Genomic DNA, 13,756 nt, shown 5'->3' with positions numbered 1-13,756 from the left:
TATCGGATCAAGCCAAGCAGATGCTTAAACTTATCCCTGCCCAGCAGGCAGAGGAGTTTTCGGATGTGCCCAGGGCTATACACTTTACGGTGGATGCTATCAAAGATTCTATCCAGCAAGCCTCACGTTTTATCGTTATTTCTAATCCATATGAGAAGACTCTTATGGTTGAAGAATTGGGAGGCAGAGCCCCCGTGCAAAAAACTTCTGGTAGGGTTCCCCTTCCATGGAGGACGACTCTTCGGAGAAGATCTGGATAAATACATTCAGACCATATCAAGCGGCAAAAGTACTCTTTTACCAGTCAAGAAGAAATTCCGGGGGCCTGCGTTTAAACGACAGCCCTCCCCTGGGCAGGGGCCCTCTAATACCAAGCAGTATCGACGGCCTCCTGCAAGATCAAACTTTTAACAATAGGCCGCAGGGACAGGCCGCTGGGGGCAAGAAGCAGTGGTATCGCAAGCCAGCGAAGCCAGCCCCCAAGTCGGCCTTATGAAGGGGCGCCCCCACCCACGATGGTAGGGGGCAGACTGCGTCTCTTTGCAGAGGTTTGGGAGGCCAATATTCCCGACAGATGGGTACGGTCTTCCGTGGCCACAGGCTACAAGCTAGAATTTCTAAGATTTCCTCCTCCTCATTATCAGGAGTCAAGGGTACCAAGCGATCCTGTGAAAGGAGCCGCATTAATGGCGGCATTGAGTCATCTACTATGCCAGGGAGTGATAGTAGAAGTACCAGTCTGGGAACAGGGACTAGGTTTCTACTCCAATCTGTTTATCATCCCAAAGCCCAACGGCGCTGTCAGGCCAATTTTGGACTTAAAGGGAGTAAATGCGTACCTAAGGGTCCGCTCATTCCGGATGGAATCTATTCGGTCAGCAGCCGCCGTGCTCCTGAAAGACGACTTCAATAAAGGATGCTTACCTTCATGTGCCAATTTTTCAGCCACATCAAGTATTTCTACGCTTTTCGGTGGCTCAGCGTCATTTCCAATTTGTGGCGCTCCCCTTCGGGTTGGCTACGGCCCCCCGGGTATTTACGAAGGTCCTAGCCCCAATCCTAGCCAATCTAAGGACCCAAGGGGTCACGGTCCTAGCTTACCTGGACGACCTCCTGGTCATAGATCACTCGTCTCCTTGCCTGGAACGAGCAGTGGCCCTCACGGTTCAGTACCTCGAGAGGTTCGGCTGGGTCCTAAATCGAGAAAAATCAGCATTCCAGCCCACAAGGCAGTTGGAATATCTCGGCATGAGGTTAGACACAGAACAACAGAAGGTGTTCCTACCCCTATTAAAGGTCAAGGCCATCAAGGAGCTAATACAAATAGTTCTAAGAAAGAAAAGGCCAACTGTTCGCCTATGTATGCGACTACTAGGCAAGATGGTGGCCACATTCGAGGCGGTTCCGTACTCTCAGAGCCACACTCGCATCCTGCAGGCAGCCATCCTGTCAGCATGGAGCAAGAGGCCTCAGGCCTTAGAAATTCCTTTGCCACTCTCACCAAGAGTGCGGCAAAGTCTATCTTGGTGGTTAAACCCTCAGAATCTCCTGAAGGGAAAGACTTTCAGTCCTGTGACCTGGAAGATAGTAACCACAGACGCCAGCCTGATGGGCTGGGGAGCAATTTTGGATGGTTGCACTCGCCAGGGTACTTGGGCAACGGCGGAGAAGCAGTTGCCCATCAACATCTTGGAGCTCAGAGCTGCTCGACTAGCCCTCAGGGCTTGGATGTCCAAATTGCAGGGGTTCCCGGTGAGAATACAATCGGACAATGCCACGGCCGTGGCATATTTAAATCACCAAGGGGGAACCAAGAGTCAAGCCGCTCAAAGGGAGGTGAGCTTGATTCTCCTGTGGGCAGAGGCTCATGTGCCCTGCATATCGGCTATATTCATTCCCGGAGTGGACAACCTACAGGCGGACTTCTTAAGTTGCCAGACTCTGTTGCCGGGGGAGTGGTCTCTGCATCCACAGGTCTTTCAGACACTCTGCCAGAAATGGGGAGTGCTGGACGTGGATATCATGGCATCGAGACTGAACAAGAAGCTAGACAGGTTCATGTCCCGCACAAGGGATCCCAGAGCCTGCGGAAACGATGCGTTAGTTTGCCCTTGGCATCAGTTCAAACTTCTTTATGCATTTCCCCCGCTCCAGTTACTACCCCGCCTGCTGCGCAGGATCAGGGTGGAGCACATACCAGTTATCCTGGTAGCTCCAGCATGGCCCAGAAGGGCATGGTACTCACTAATCCTGAAGATGGCAGTGGGCGACCCTTGGACTCTTCCTCTACGGCCAGACCTGCTCTCGCAAGGCCCGATCCTCCACCCTGCCTTACGGCATCTAAATTTGACGGCCTGGAAGCTGAATCCCTGATTCTCAGGGGTAGAGGTCTGTCTCAGAAAGTAATCTCTACCCTAATCAGAGCCAGGAAACGGGTCTCTAGGGTGATTTATTACAGGGTCTGGAAGGCCTATGTAGGCTGGTGTGAGTCCAAGCGATGGCTTTCTCGCAAGTTTACCATCGATAGAGTATTAAGTTTTCTCCAGCTAGGAGTGGATAAAGGATTGGCATTAAGCACAATCAAAGGATAGATTCAGCTTTGTCAGTATGGTTTCAGCGGCCGCTGGCCACCCACTCGCTGGTTAAGACCTTCCTTCAAGGGGTCTTGCGTATTAATCCTCCAGTTAAATCCCTGCTTTGTCCGTGGGATTTAAATCTTGTTCTGTCAAGTTTACAGAAACAACCGTTTGAGCCGTTGGCTGAAATTCCTTTGGTTTTACTGACAAGGAAGTTAGTATTTTTGGTCGCCATAGTTTCCGCCAGAAGAGTATCGGAACTGGCAGCCTTATCCTGTAAGGAACCATATCTTATTTTACATAAGGACAAGGTCGTTCTCCGCCCTCATCCTTCCTTCCTACCGAAGGTTATATCCAGTTTTCATCTGAACCAGGATTTGGTATTACCATCCTTCTTCCCTAAACCTACTTCCAGAAAGGAAGGGTTGCTGCATACCTTGGATATTGTCAGGGCCATGAAGGCCTATCTTAAAGCTACAGAGAAGTTTCGGAAAACAGATGTGCTGTTCATATTACCGGATGGGCCCAAGAAGGGGCAGGCAGCTGCAAAGTCCACCATCTCGAGGTGGATTAAGCAATTAATCACTCAGGCCTACGGCTTGAAAGGGTTGCCTCCTCCAGTATCATTAAAGGCTCATTCTACTAGGGCCATGGGCGCCTCCTGGGCAGCACACCACCAGATCTCTATGGCTCAAGTTTGCAAGGCGGCAACCTGGTCTTCTGTCCACACGTTTACAAAATTCTACCAGTTGGACATAAGAAGGAACACAGATACAGCCTTTGGGCAGGCAGTGCTGCAGGCTGTGATTTAAGACCCTCAGAACCGGGGGCACCCTTAATTTAAATTTATTTTCTTGACTAAGTTGGATTTATTATTATTTGAGTGTACCTCTAATTTAAATCCTTTTGTCTTGGAAAGATGTCTCCCTCCCCTCATTAAAGCATTGCTTTGGGACATTCCGTATAGTAATGAATATGCCGCTCTGTGTCCCGTGATGTACGAGAAAGAAAAAGGGATTTTTAATACAGCTTACCTGTAAAATCCTTTTCTTGGAGTACATCACGGGACACAGAGCTCCCACCCCTCTTATGGGGACCATTTTGGGAGGCATACTGCTTGCTACAAATCACCTGAAGGTACTCCATATAACCCACATAGTAATGAATATGCCGCTCTGTGTCCCGTGATGTACTCCAAGAAAAGGATTTTACAGGTAAGCTGTATTAAAAATCCCTTTTTTGGAAAGCGTGCGGCTCCTCCTGCGGGGTGTGTTGGGTGCGTGCGATTTGGTCCTGCGTGGTGTTGGGCGCGTGCGACTCCTCCGACGGGGTGTCAGGCTTGTGTGGCTCCTCCCACGGGGTTTTTTTTTTTTTGAGCACGTACGGCTTCTCCCGCGGGGTGTGCGGCTCACGTTTAGAGCTCAGTCACAGCTGTATACTCTGTCCCCGCCCCCATGTGACAGGGCTGGGTGCCTAAATGACCAATCCCAAAGGATCAACACCGTCATGTGAGAGGAAAGGGATCACATGCTGTTTTATACTTTGAAGTTCTGGTCTCCTGATGACTTGGAGGGGGAGGTGTTACTTTTCCAGCCCCATCAGACTCTGTAATATAAACTGTCTGTGTTCTCCGGCAGTGCCCAGCGTGTCGCACCGGTTCCATATTATGTGCGGGAAGAACGTGACGGTGTTATGTGATGGGAGTCGGGCGGAGAGATGTGCCGGATATGGCGATGGGATCGTCTTCAGCAATCATGAACTCCTCCCTGGTGAGGTGTTTGAGGTGAGAGGGGGAGAGACAATGGGGGGCAGCAGAAGGGAGAGGGGGACGAGGAGGGAGACAGGGCAGAGGGGGGTGAGAAAGGGTGATGGAGAGATGAGGGAGGCAAACACAAGAGACAGACAAGGGAGAGAGAGGATGAAGGACAGACTTGGGGGGAGGGGGAGGCGTAGACATCAGAGAAAATATGGCAGTACAGGCGTCACAAAAGGTGGGCAGGAGAGAGAGAGAGAGACACGGGTGGACGGAGAGGAGGGAGAGTCGGGTAGAGGACAGGATGGGTGGACGGAGAGAAGTCAGGGGTGGGTGGACACAGAAGGAAGAGGCTGGTGGGGGAGAGAAAGGAATAGTAGTGGTCAGGTAGATGGGAAGGCAGAGATAAGGGGGGGGGTAGGTGACATTTTGTTTCTCCTTCTTGTTATATTGTCTTGTCTCTCTTCCAGGTGAAAGTGGAAAGGCTGGATCCGCGCTGGTCAGGATCCTGCTCCGTGGGGGTCACCTCCATCCCTCCTCATGATGCCCCCTTCCTGGGTGGTGGGCTACCAACAAGGGCTCTAGATCTTCGCTCGCGGGTCACGTGGCTGGTCTCCGGGTCTGAGGTTTTGAGGAACGGACAGCGGCTCAGAGACAACTACTGCAGCAGCCTGGAGAGGATCCGGGTATGGTGGCAGATGGGGAGATTTGTGGGACACAGACCTGCAAATGGGAAATGGTGTTGGAATACAAAGATGAGGTTGGGAGACGGTGGTTGGATATGAAGGAGAGGTTGGGGGATGGTGGTTGGATATGAAGGAGAAGCTTGATTATGTCCTTGACTCTCCCTGTGCCCTTCCATGTATTTATGACTCTTCGGCCGGGTACACACGAACAAACATGTATGGTGAAAGCGGTCCGTCGGACCGTTTTCACCATACATGTCTGCCAGAGGGCTTCTGTACGATGGTTGTACACACCATCGTACAGAAGTCCGCGCGTAAACAATACGCGGGGCGTGTCCGCGGTGTCGCCGCGTCGATGACGCGGTGTCGCCGCGACAATGACGCAGCGACGTGGGCGGCCCGCCTTTAAAATGCTTCCACGCATGCGTCGAAGTCATTCGACGCATGCGAGGGACGGCGGGCGCCTGGACATGTACGGTAGGTCTGTACTGACGACCGTACATGTCCGAGCGGGCAGGATTCCAGCGGACTGTTTTAAAACAAGTCCAGGAATATTTGTCTGCTGGGAAAAGGCCCGGCGGGCAAATGTTTGCTGGAATTCGGCCCGCTCGCGCCCACACACGACCGAACATGTCTGCTGAAACTGGCCCGCGGACCAGTTTCAGCAGACATGTTTGGTCGTGAGTATGGGGCCTCACTGTGCCCTTCCATGTATTTATGACTCTCCCTGTGCCCTTCCATGTATTTATGACTCTCCCTGTGCCCTTCCATGTATTTATGACTCTCCCTGTGCCCTTCCATGTATTTATGACTCTCCCTGTGCCCTTCCATGTATTTATGACTCTCCCTGTGCCCTTCCATGTATTTATGACTCTTCCTGTGCCCTTCCATGTATTTATGACTCTCCCTGTGCCCTTCCATGTATTTATGACTCTCCCTGTGCCCTTCCATGTATTTATGACTCTCCCTGTGCCCTTCCATGTATTTATGACTCTTCCTGTGCCCTTCCATGTATTTATGACTCTCCCTGTGCCCTTCCATGTATTTATGACTCTCCCTGTGCCCTTCCATGTATTTATGACTCTTCCTGTGCCCTTCCATGTATTTATGACTCTCCCTGTGCCCTTCCATGTATTTATGACTCTCCCTGTGCCCTTCCATGTATTTATGACTCTCCCTGTGCCCTTCCATGTATTTATGACTCTCCCTGTGCCCTTCCATGTATTTATGACTCTCCCTGTGCCCTTCCATGTATTTATGACTCTTCCTGTGCCCTTCCATGTATTTATGACTCTCCCTGTGCCCTTCCATGTATTTATGACTCTCCCTGTGCCCTTCCATGTATTTATGACTCTTCCTGTGCCCTTCCATGTATTTATGACTCTTCCTGTGCCCTTCCATGTATTTATGACTCTCCCTGTGCCCTTCCATGTATTTATGACTCTTCCTGTGCCCTTCCATGTATTTATGACTCTTCCTGTGCCCTTCCATGTATTTATGACTCTTCCTGTGCCCTTCCATGTATTTATGACTCTTCCTGTGCCCTTCCATGTATTTATGACTCTGCCTGTGTCCTTCCATGTATTTATGACTCTCCCTGTGTCCTCCATGTTGTACAGGTTGGCTGCAGGCTGGGAGTACGGCATGACAGCGGTGACACAATGCATATTCTAATCAATGGAGAGGACATGGGACCAGCAGCCAGTGGCATTCCAAAGGTGAGGTGAAAACCTCCACTCCATACATACAATGCCCCTAGCAGTGGAGTCAGGAGTCACTCTGAACACACAGACCTGTCCTCACCATTCAGAGACATGGCTGATGATCTCTTTCTCTCCAGGGTGTCCATGCTGTCCTGGATTTGCACGGCTGTGTTAGCGCTGTATCCGTCGTCAGTTCCTCGGTCATAGAGGAATCCGATGCCACCAAACCACCGTCTGTTACATCTGAGAGTGAAGAGGAGGAGGACGTTGAGCATCATGTGAGTGACAACCCCGTGCCCGCTGTACAGGCCGCCCTCCTCCTGAAGGGTGACACAAGGGTGATAATCTCTTCCTGTTATTTACAGAGTGACCCTGTCCCGGCCCTCCAGCCCCACTCCTTACATTTTATGGGGAATCATGGGAAGAACATACTACTGTCACATGGGAACCGAACGGCGGCACGTGTGTCCAGCTACAACCAAGGCATCGTGGTCCTGGCCCAGCCTCTTCCTCGTCTCTTCCTCTTCCAGGTCCGTGGGATGACCTCTGATGATGAGAATGACCGGGATGTATGATGGGGGGTGTATGATGGGGGGTGTATGATGGGGGGTGTATGATGGGGGGTGTATGATGGGGGGTGTATGACGTGTATGATGGGGGGTGTATGTGGTGGTATCCTCATCCTGGAGACAAGGTGGTGTATGAGATGTATGACGTGTATGATGGGGGGTGTATGTGGTGGTATCTTAATTTTGGAGACAAGGTGGTGTATGAGATGTATATTGAGTGATAAGAAGTGAAATGGGATGTTGGCAGTGTCTTGGGGTGGTGTATGAGATGAGGGTTGGGGAGGGGGTGGTGTATGAGGGTCGGGGGGGGGGGGGGTGGTGTGGGGTGGTCAGGGGGGTGTGGGTCGGGTGGTGTATGAGGGTCGGGGGGTCGGACGGGGGTTGTGTGGGGGTCGGGGGGGTGTATGGGGGTCGGGCGGGGGGTGTATGGGGGCCGGGGTTGTGTATGGTGGTCGGGGTGGTGTACGTTGGTGTTATAATTTGGTGAGAACCTATCCTCTATCGATTTAGGTGCGGATAGACCAGCTCTCCTCGCGGTGGACATCTTCACTCTCCTTGGGAGTCGTCGGCGTTTCACCGGAGAGGCTCAACTTCCCAGCTACAGCCGCCGCCATCAAGAGGAGCGCCTGGATCTTCCAGCGCAGCGCCGTCCTCTGCAACGGAACCAAGGTATCCCCAGCGTTCTACATAGCCGAGGGGGTCCCCTGCTTTGTACGGAGCCGAGGGGGTCCCCGGCTTTGTAAGGAGCCGAGGGGGTCCCCAGTATTGTACGGAGCGGAGGGGGTCCCCAGTATTGTACGGAGCGGAGGGGGTCCCCAGTATTGTACGAAGCCGAGGGGGTCCCCAGTATTGTACGAAGCCGAGGGGGTCCCCAGTATTGTACGGAGCCGAGGGGTGCCCGGCGTTGTGGGAATCCTCTGTGCTGACCAATGATTGAGAGGGAGAACGTTTTCCATTTCAGATAAGCATGCCACATCCCTTCCTCAGCATTTCAATGGGTGGAGTTCTTTGCACATAGAGCCTCCACCAATCAGATCGTTTCTCGGAGGTCTTCATCATTCTAAATTATCAGCAGTAACGGAGTCACCCCTTCCATCCCAGGCCCAGATTTCCCACGGGGCCTCACCTGCTGCCCCACCCATCCCAACAATAAGCACCGCCCACTTTCATATAACAGTCTGTGCTGCCCAATCAATTCCTTATATTTGGCAGTTGAATTGCAGGGGCGGTGCTTAGTGTTGGGAGGGGTGGAGCTGTGGATTCCCCATATAGGGCCCCATCTTGGCATCTCCAGGGGCCCAAGGGGACAGATTGAAGGACGGCTCACCACACAGGGCCCTCGTCATGTTGGGAATATTTCCGGCCTGGGCAGAAAGCCGACTGCTGCGCTACAGTAGGATGTTAGGAATTGTTCAGACGTTTGTTGTGGTCCGAGCACCCCTGCCTGACAGCAAAGCCTGGGCCTCCATTACCACAGCGGATATCCCTGCTCCCCACAGCCAACACTGGAGCCTTGTGGGGGGAGGAGCGGAGAGGTGAGTCGGTGGTAGTAGTGTGGGGGAGGGGAGGTGGATGGAATGGAATGGGATGTGTCCTCATATTATGATCTCATTATTCTGACACTATGATGTCATGTTCTCCTCAGATCCGGGAAGGTTATGGACCCAATCTTGACCTGTGTCCGGAGGGGACGTGCCTGGGCCTCCTGGTGGACTCCTCAGGTGGGCTGCACCTCTATATCAATGGATTGGATCAGGGGGTCGGAGTCCCGGACCTACCAGAGCTGTCTTACGTCATAGTGGACCTGTACGGGCAGTGCGAGCAGGTCAGTGTCCCTGGTCTGATGGGTGTGATGGTTGTGGGTGGTCTCTCCCTGGTACAATGGGTGTGATGATGGTGGGTGGTCTGTCCCTGGTACAATGGGTGTGATGGTGGGTGGTCTGTCCCTGGTCCAATGGGTGTGATGATGGGTGGTCTGTCCCTGGTACAATGGGTGTGATGATGGTGGGTGGTCTCTCCCTGGTACAATGGGTGTGATGATGGGTGGTCTCTCCCTGGTACAATGGGTGTGATGATGGGTGGTCTGTCCCTGGTCCAATGGGTGTGATGATGGTGGGTGGTCTGTCCCTGGTCCAATGGGTGTGATGATGGGTGGTCTGTCCCTGGTACAATGGGTGTGATGATGATGGGTGGTCTGTCCCTGGTACAATGGGTGTGATGATGGTGGTGGTCTGTCCCTGGTCCAATGGGTGTGATGATGGTGGGTGGTCTGTCCCTGGTACAATGGGTGTGATGATGGGTGGTCTGTCCCTGGTACAATGGGTGTGTTGATGGGTGGTCTGTCCCTGGTACAATGGGTGTGATGATGGGTGGTCTGTCCCTGGTCCAATGGGTGTGATGATGGTGGGTGGTCTGTCCCTGGTCCAATGGGTGTGATGATGGGTGGTCTGTCCCTGGTACAATGGGTGTGATGATGATGGGTGGTCTCTCCCTGGTCCAATGGGTGTGATGATGGGGTGGTCTCTCCCTGGTACAATGGGTGTAATGGTGGGTGGTCTGTCCCTGGTCCAATGGGTGTGATGATGATGGTGGGTGGTCTGTCCCTGGTACAATGGGTGTGATGATGATGGGTGGTCTGTCCCTGGTACAATGGGTGTGATGATGGGTGGTCTGTCCCCTGGTACAATGGGTGTGATGATGGGTGGTCTGTCCCTGGTCCAATGGGTGTGGTGATGATGATGGGTGGTCTGTCCCTGGTCCAATGGGTGTGATGATGATGGGTGGTCTGTCCCTGGTACAATGGGTGTGATGGTGGGTGGTCTGTCCCTGGTCCAATGGGTGTGATGATGGTGGGTGGTCTGTCCCTGGTACAATGGGTGTGATGATGGGTGGTCTGTCCCTGGTACAATGGGTGTGATGATGGTGGGTGGTCTCTCCCTGGTACAATGGGTGTGATGGTGGGTGGTCTCTCCCTGGTACAATGGGTGTGATGATGGGTGGTCTGTCCCTGGTCCAATGGGTGTGATGATGGTGGGTGGTCTCTCCCTGGTACAATGGGTGTGATGATAGGTGGTCTCTCCCTGGTACAATGGGTGTGATGATGGGTGGTCTGTCCCTGGTACAATGGGTGAGATGGTGGGTGGTCTCTCCCTGGTACAATGGGTGTGATGATGGGTGGTCTCTCCCTGGTACAATGGGTGTGATGATGGTGGGTGGTCTGTCCCTGGTCCAATGGGTGTGATGATGATGGGTGGTCTGTCCCTGATACAATGGGTGTGATGATGGTGGGTGGTCTGTCCCTGGTACAATGGGTGTGATGATGGTGGGTGGTCTCTCCCTCGTCCAATGGGTGTGATGATGGGTGGTCTGTCCCTGGTACAATGGGTGTGATGATGGTGGGTGGTCTCTCCCTGGTCCAATGGATGTGATGATGGGTGGTCTCTCCCTCGTCCAATGGGTGTGATGATGGGTGGTCTGTCCCTGGTACAATGGGTGTGATGATGATGGGTGGTCTGTCCCTGGTACAATGGGTGTGATGGTGGGTGGTCTGTCCCTGGTACAATGGGTGTGATGATGATGGGTGGTCTGTCCCTGGTACAATGGGTGTGATGATGGGTGGTCTGTCCCTGGTACAATGGGTGTGATGATGGGTGGTCTGTCCCTGGTCCAATGGGTGTGATGATGGTGGGTGGTCTGTCCCTGGTACAATGGGTGTGATGATGGTGGGTGGTCTGTCTCTGGTCCAATGGGTGTAATGATGGTGGGTGGTCTGTCCCTGGTACAATGGGTGTGATGGTGGGTGGTCTGTCCCTGGTACAATGGGTGTGATGATGGTGGGTGGTCTGTCCCTGGTACAATGGGTGTGATGATGGTGATGGGTGGTCTCTCCCTGGTACAATGGGTGTGATGATGGTGATGGGTGGTCTCTCCCTGGTACAATGGGTGTAATGGTGGGTGGTCTGTCTCTGGTACAATGGGTGTGATGGTGGGTGGTCTGTCCCTGGTACAATGGGTGTGATGATGGTGATGGGTGGTCTGTCCCTGGTACAATGGGTGTGATGGTGATGGGTGGTCTCTCCCTGGTACAATGGGTGTGATGATGGGTGGTCTGTCCCTGGTACAATGGGTGTGATGGTGGGTGGTCTGTCCCTGGTCCAATGGGTGTGATGATGATGGTGGGTGGTCTGTCCCTGGTACAATGGGTGTGATGATGGTGGGTGGTCTGTCCCTGGTACAATGGGTGTGATGATGGGTGGTCTCTCCCTGGTACAATGGGTGTGATGATGGTGGGTGGTCTGTCCCTGGTACAATGGGTGTGATGATGGTGGGTGGTCTGTCCCTGGTACAATGGGTGTGATGATGGTGGGTGGTCTCTCCCTGGTCCAATGGGTCTGATGATGGGTGGTCTGTCCCTGGTACAATGGGTGAGATGATGGTGGGTGGTCTGTCCCTGGTCCAATGGGTGTGATGGTGGGTGGTCTGTCCCTGGTACAATGGGTGTGATGATGGTGGGTGGTCTCTCCCTGGTACAATGGGTGTGATGATGGGTGGTCTGTCCCTGGTACAATGGGTGTGATGATGGGTGGTCTGTCCCTGGTACAATGGGTCTGATGATGGGTGGTCTCTCCCTGGTACAATGGGTGTGATGATGGGTGGTCTGTCCCTGGTACAATGGGTGTGATGATGGTGGGTGGTCTGTCCCTGGTACAATGGGTGTGATGATGGGTGGTCTCTCCCTGGTACAATGGGTGTGATGATGGGTGGTCTCTCCCTGGTACAATGGGTGTGATGATGGGTGGTCTCTCCCTGGTACAATGGGTGTGATGATGGGTGGTCTCTCCCTGGTACAATGGGTGTGATGATGATGGGTGGTCTGTCCCTGGTACAATGGGTGTGATGATGGTGGGTGGTCTGTCCCTGGTACAATGGGTGTGATGATGGTGGGTGGTCTGTCACTGGTACAATGGGTGTGATGATGGTGGGTGGTCTGTCCCTGGTACAATGGGTGTGATGATGGTGGGTGGTCTGTCACTGGTACAATGGGTGTGATAATGGTGGGTGGTCTCTCCCTGGTACAATGGGTGTGATGATGGGTGGTCTCTCCCTGGTACAATGGGTGTGATGATGGGTGGTCTGTCCCTGGTACAATGGGTGTGATGATGGGTGGTCTGTCCCTGGTACAATGGGTGTGATGATGGGTGGTCTCTCCCTGGTACAATGGGTGTGATGATGGGTGGTCTCTCCCTGGTACAATGGGTGTGATGATGGGTGGTCTGTCCCTGGTACAATGGGTGTGATGATGATGGGTGGTCTGTCCCTGGTACAATGGGTGTGATGATGGTGGGTGGTCTGTCCCTGGTACAATGGGTGTGATGATGGTGGGTGGTCTCTCCCTGGTACAATGGGTGTGATGATGGTGGGTGGTCTGTCCCTGGTACAATGGGTGTGATGATGGTGGGTGGTCTGTCCCTGGTACAATGGGTGTGATGATGGTGGGTGGTCTCTCCCTGGTCCAATGGGTCTGATGATGGGTGGTCTGTCCCTGGTACAATGGGTGAGATGATGATGGGTGGTCTGTCCCTGGTCCAATGGGTGTGATGGTGGGTGGTCTGTCCCTGGTACAATGGGTGTGATGATGGTGGGTGGTCTGTCCCTGGTACAATGGGTGTGATGATGATGGGTGGGTCTGTCCCTGGTACAATGGGTGTGATGATGGGTGGTCTGTCCCTGGTACAATGGGTGTGATGATGGTGGGTGGTCTGTCCCTGGTACAATGGGTGTGATGATGATGGGTGGTCTCTCCCTGGTACAATGGGTGTGATGGTGGGTGGTCTGTCCCTGGTACAATGGGTGTGATGATGATGGGTGGTCTCTCCCTGGTACAATGGGTGTGATGATGGGTGGTTTGTCCCTGGTACAATGGGTGTGATGGTGGGTGGTCTCTCCCTGGTACAATGGATGTGATGATGGGTGGTCTGTCCCTGGTCCAATGGGTGTGATGGTGGGTGGTCTGTCCCTGGTCCAATGGGTGTGATGGTGGGTGGTCTGTCCCTGGTACAATGGGTGTGATGATGGTGGGTGGTCTGTCCCTGGTACAATGGGTGTGATGGTGGGTGGTCTGTCCCTGGTACAATGGGTGTGAGGATGGGTGGTCTGTCCCTGGTACAATGGGTGTGATGATGGTGGGTGGTCTCTCCCTGGTCCAATGGGTGTGATGGTGGGTGGTCTCTCCCTGGTACAATGGGTGTGATGATGGGTGGTCTCTCCCTGGTACAATGGGTGTGATGATGGGTGGTCTGTCCCTGGTCCAATGGGTGTGATGATGGTGGGTGGTCTGTCCCTGGTACAATGGGTGTGATGATGATGGGTGGTCTGTCCCTGGTCCAATGGGTGTGATGATGGGTGGTCTGTCTCTGGTACAATGGGTGTGATGATGATGGGTGGTCTGTCCCTGGTACAATGGGTGTGA

The 13,756-nt window shown here is 53.3% G+C and overlaps 1 protein-coding gene across 2 annotated transcripts in view; it reads left to right on the top strand.

The window, feature by feature from the left end:
- Nucleotides 1-13,756, top strand: part of NEURL4 (neuralized E3 ubiquitin protein ligase 4) — a 74,268-nt gene that overhangs the window by 40,997 nt on the left and 19,515 nt on the right. For both annotated transcript variants that reach the window (XM_040334221.1, XM_040334220.1), the window contains exons 17-23: nt 4,214-4,359; nt 4,800-5,015; nt 6,635-6,733; nt 6,856-6,996; nt 7,084-7,248; nt 7,798-7,956; nt 8,933-9,112. In XM_040334221.1, coding sequence (XP_040190155.1) covers nt 4,214-4,359; nt 4,800-5,015; nt 6,635-6,733; nt 6,856-6,996; nt 7,084-7,248; nt 7,798-7,956; nt 8,933-9,112 — 1,106 coding nt within the window. The remainder of the gene's footprint in view (nt 1-4,213; nt 4,360-4,799; nt 5,016-6,634; nt 6,734-6,855; nt 6,997-7,083; nt 7,249-7,797; nt 7,957-8,932; nt 9,113-13,756) is intronic.

This window comes from Rana temporaria (assembly GCF_905171775.1).
Source record: "Rana temporaria chromosome 3 unlocalized genomic scaffold, aRanTem1.1 chr3b, whole genome shotgun sequence".
In the NCBI taxonomy this organism is placed as follows: domain Eukaryota; kingdom Metazoa; phylum Chordata; class Amphibia; order Anura; family Ranidae; genus Rana; species Rana temporaria.
Note: the sequence above shows the minus strand (reverse complement) of the source record. Positions and strands in the feature narration are given on the sequence as shown.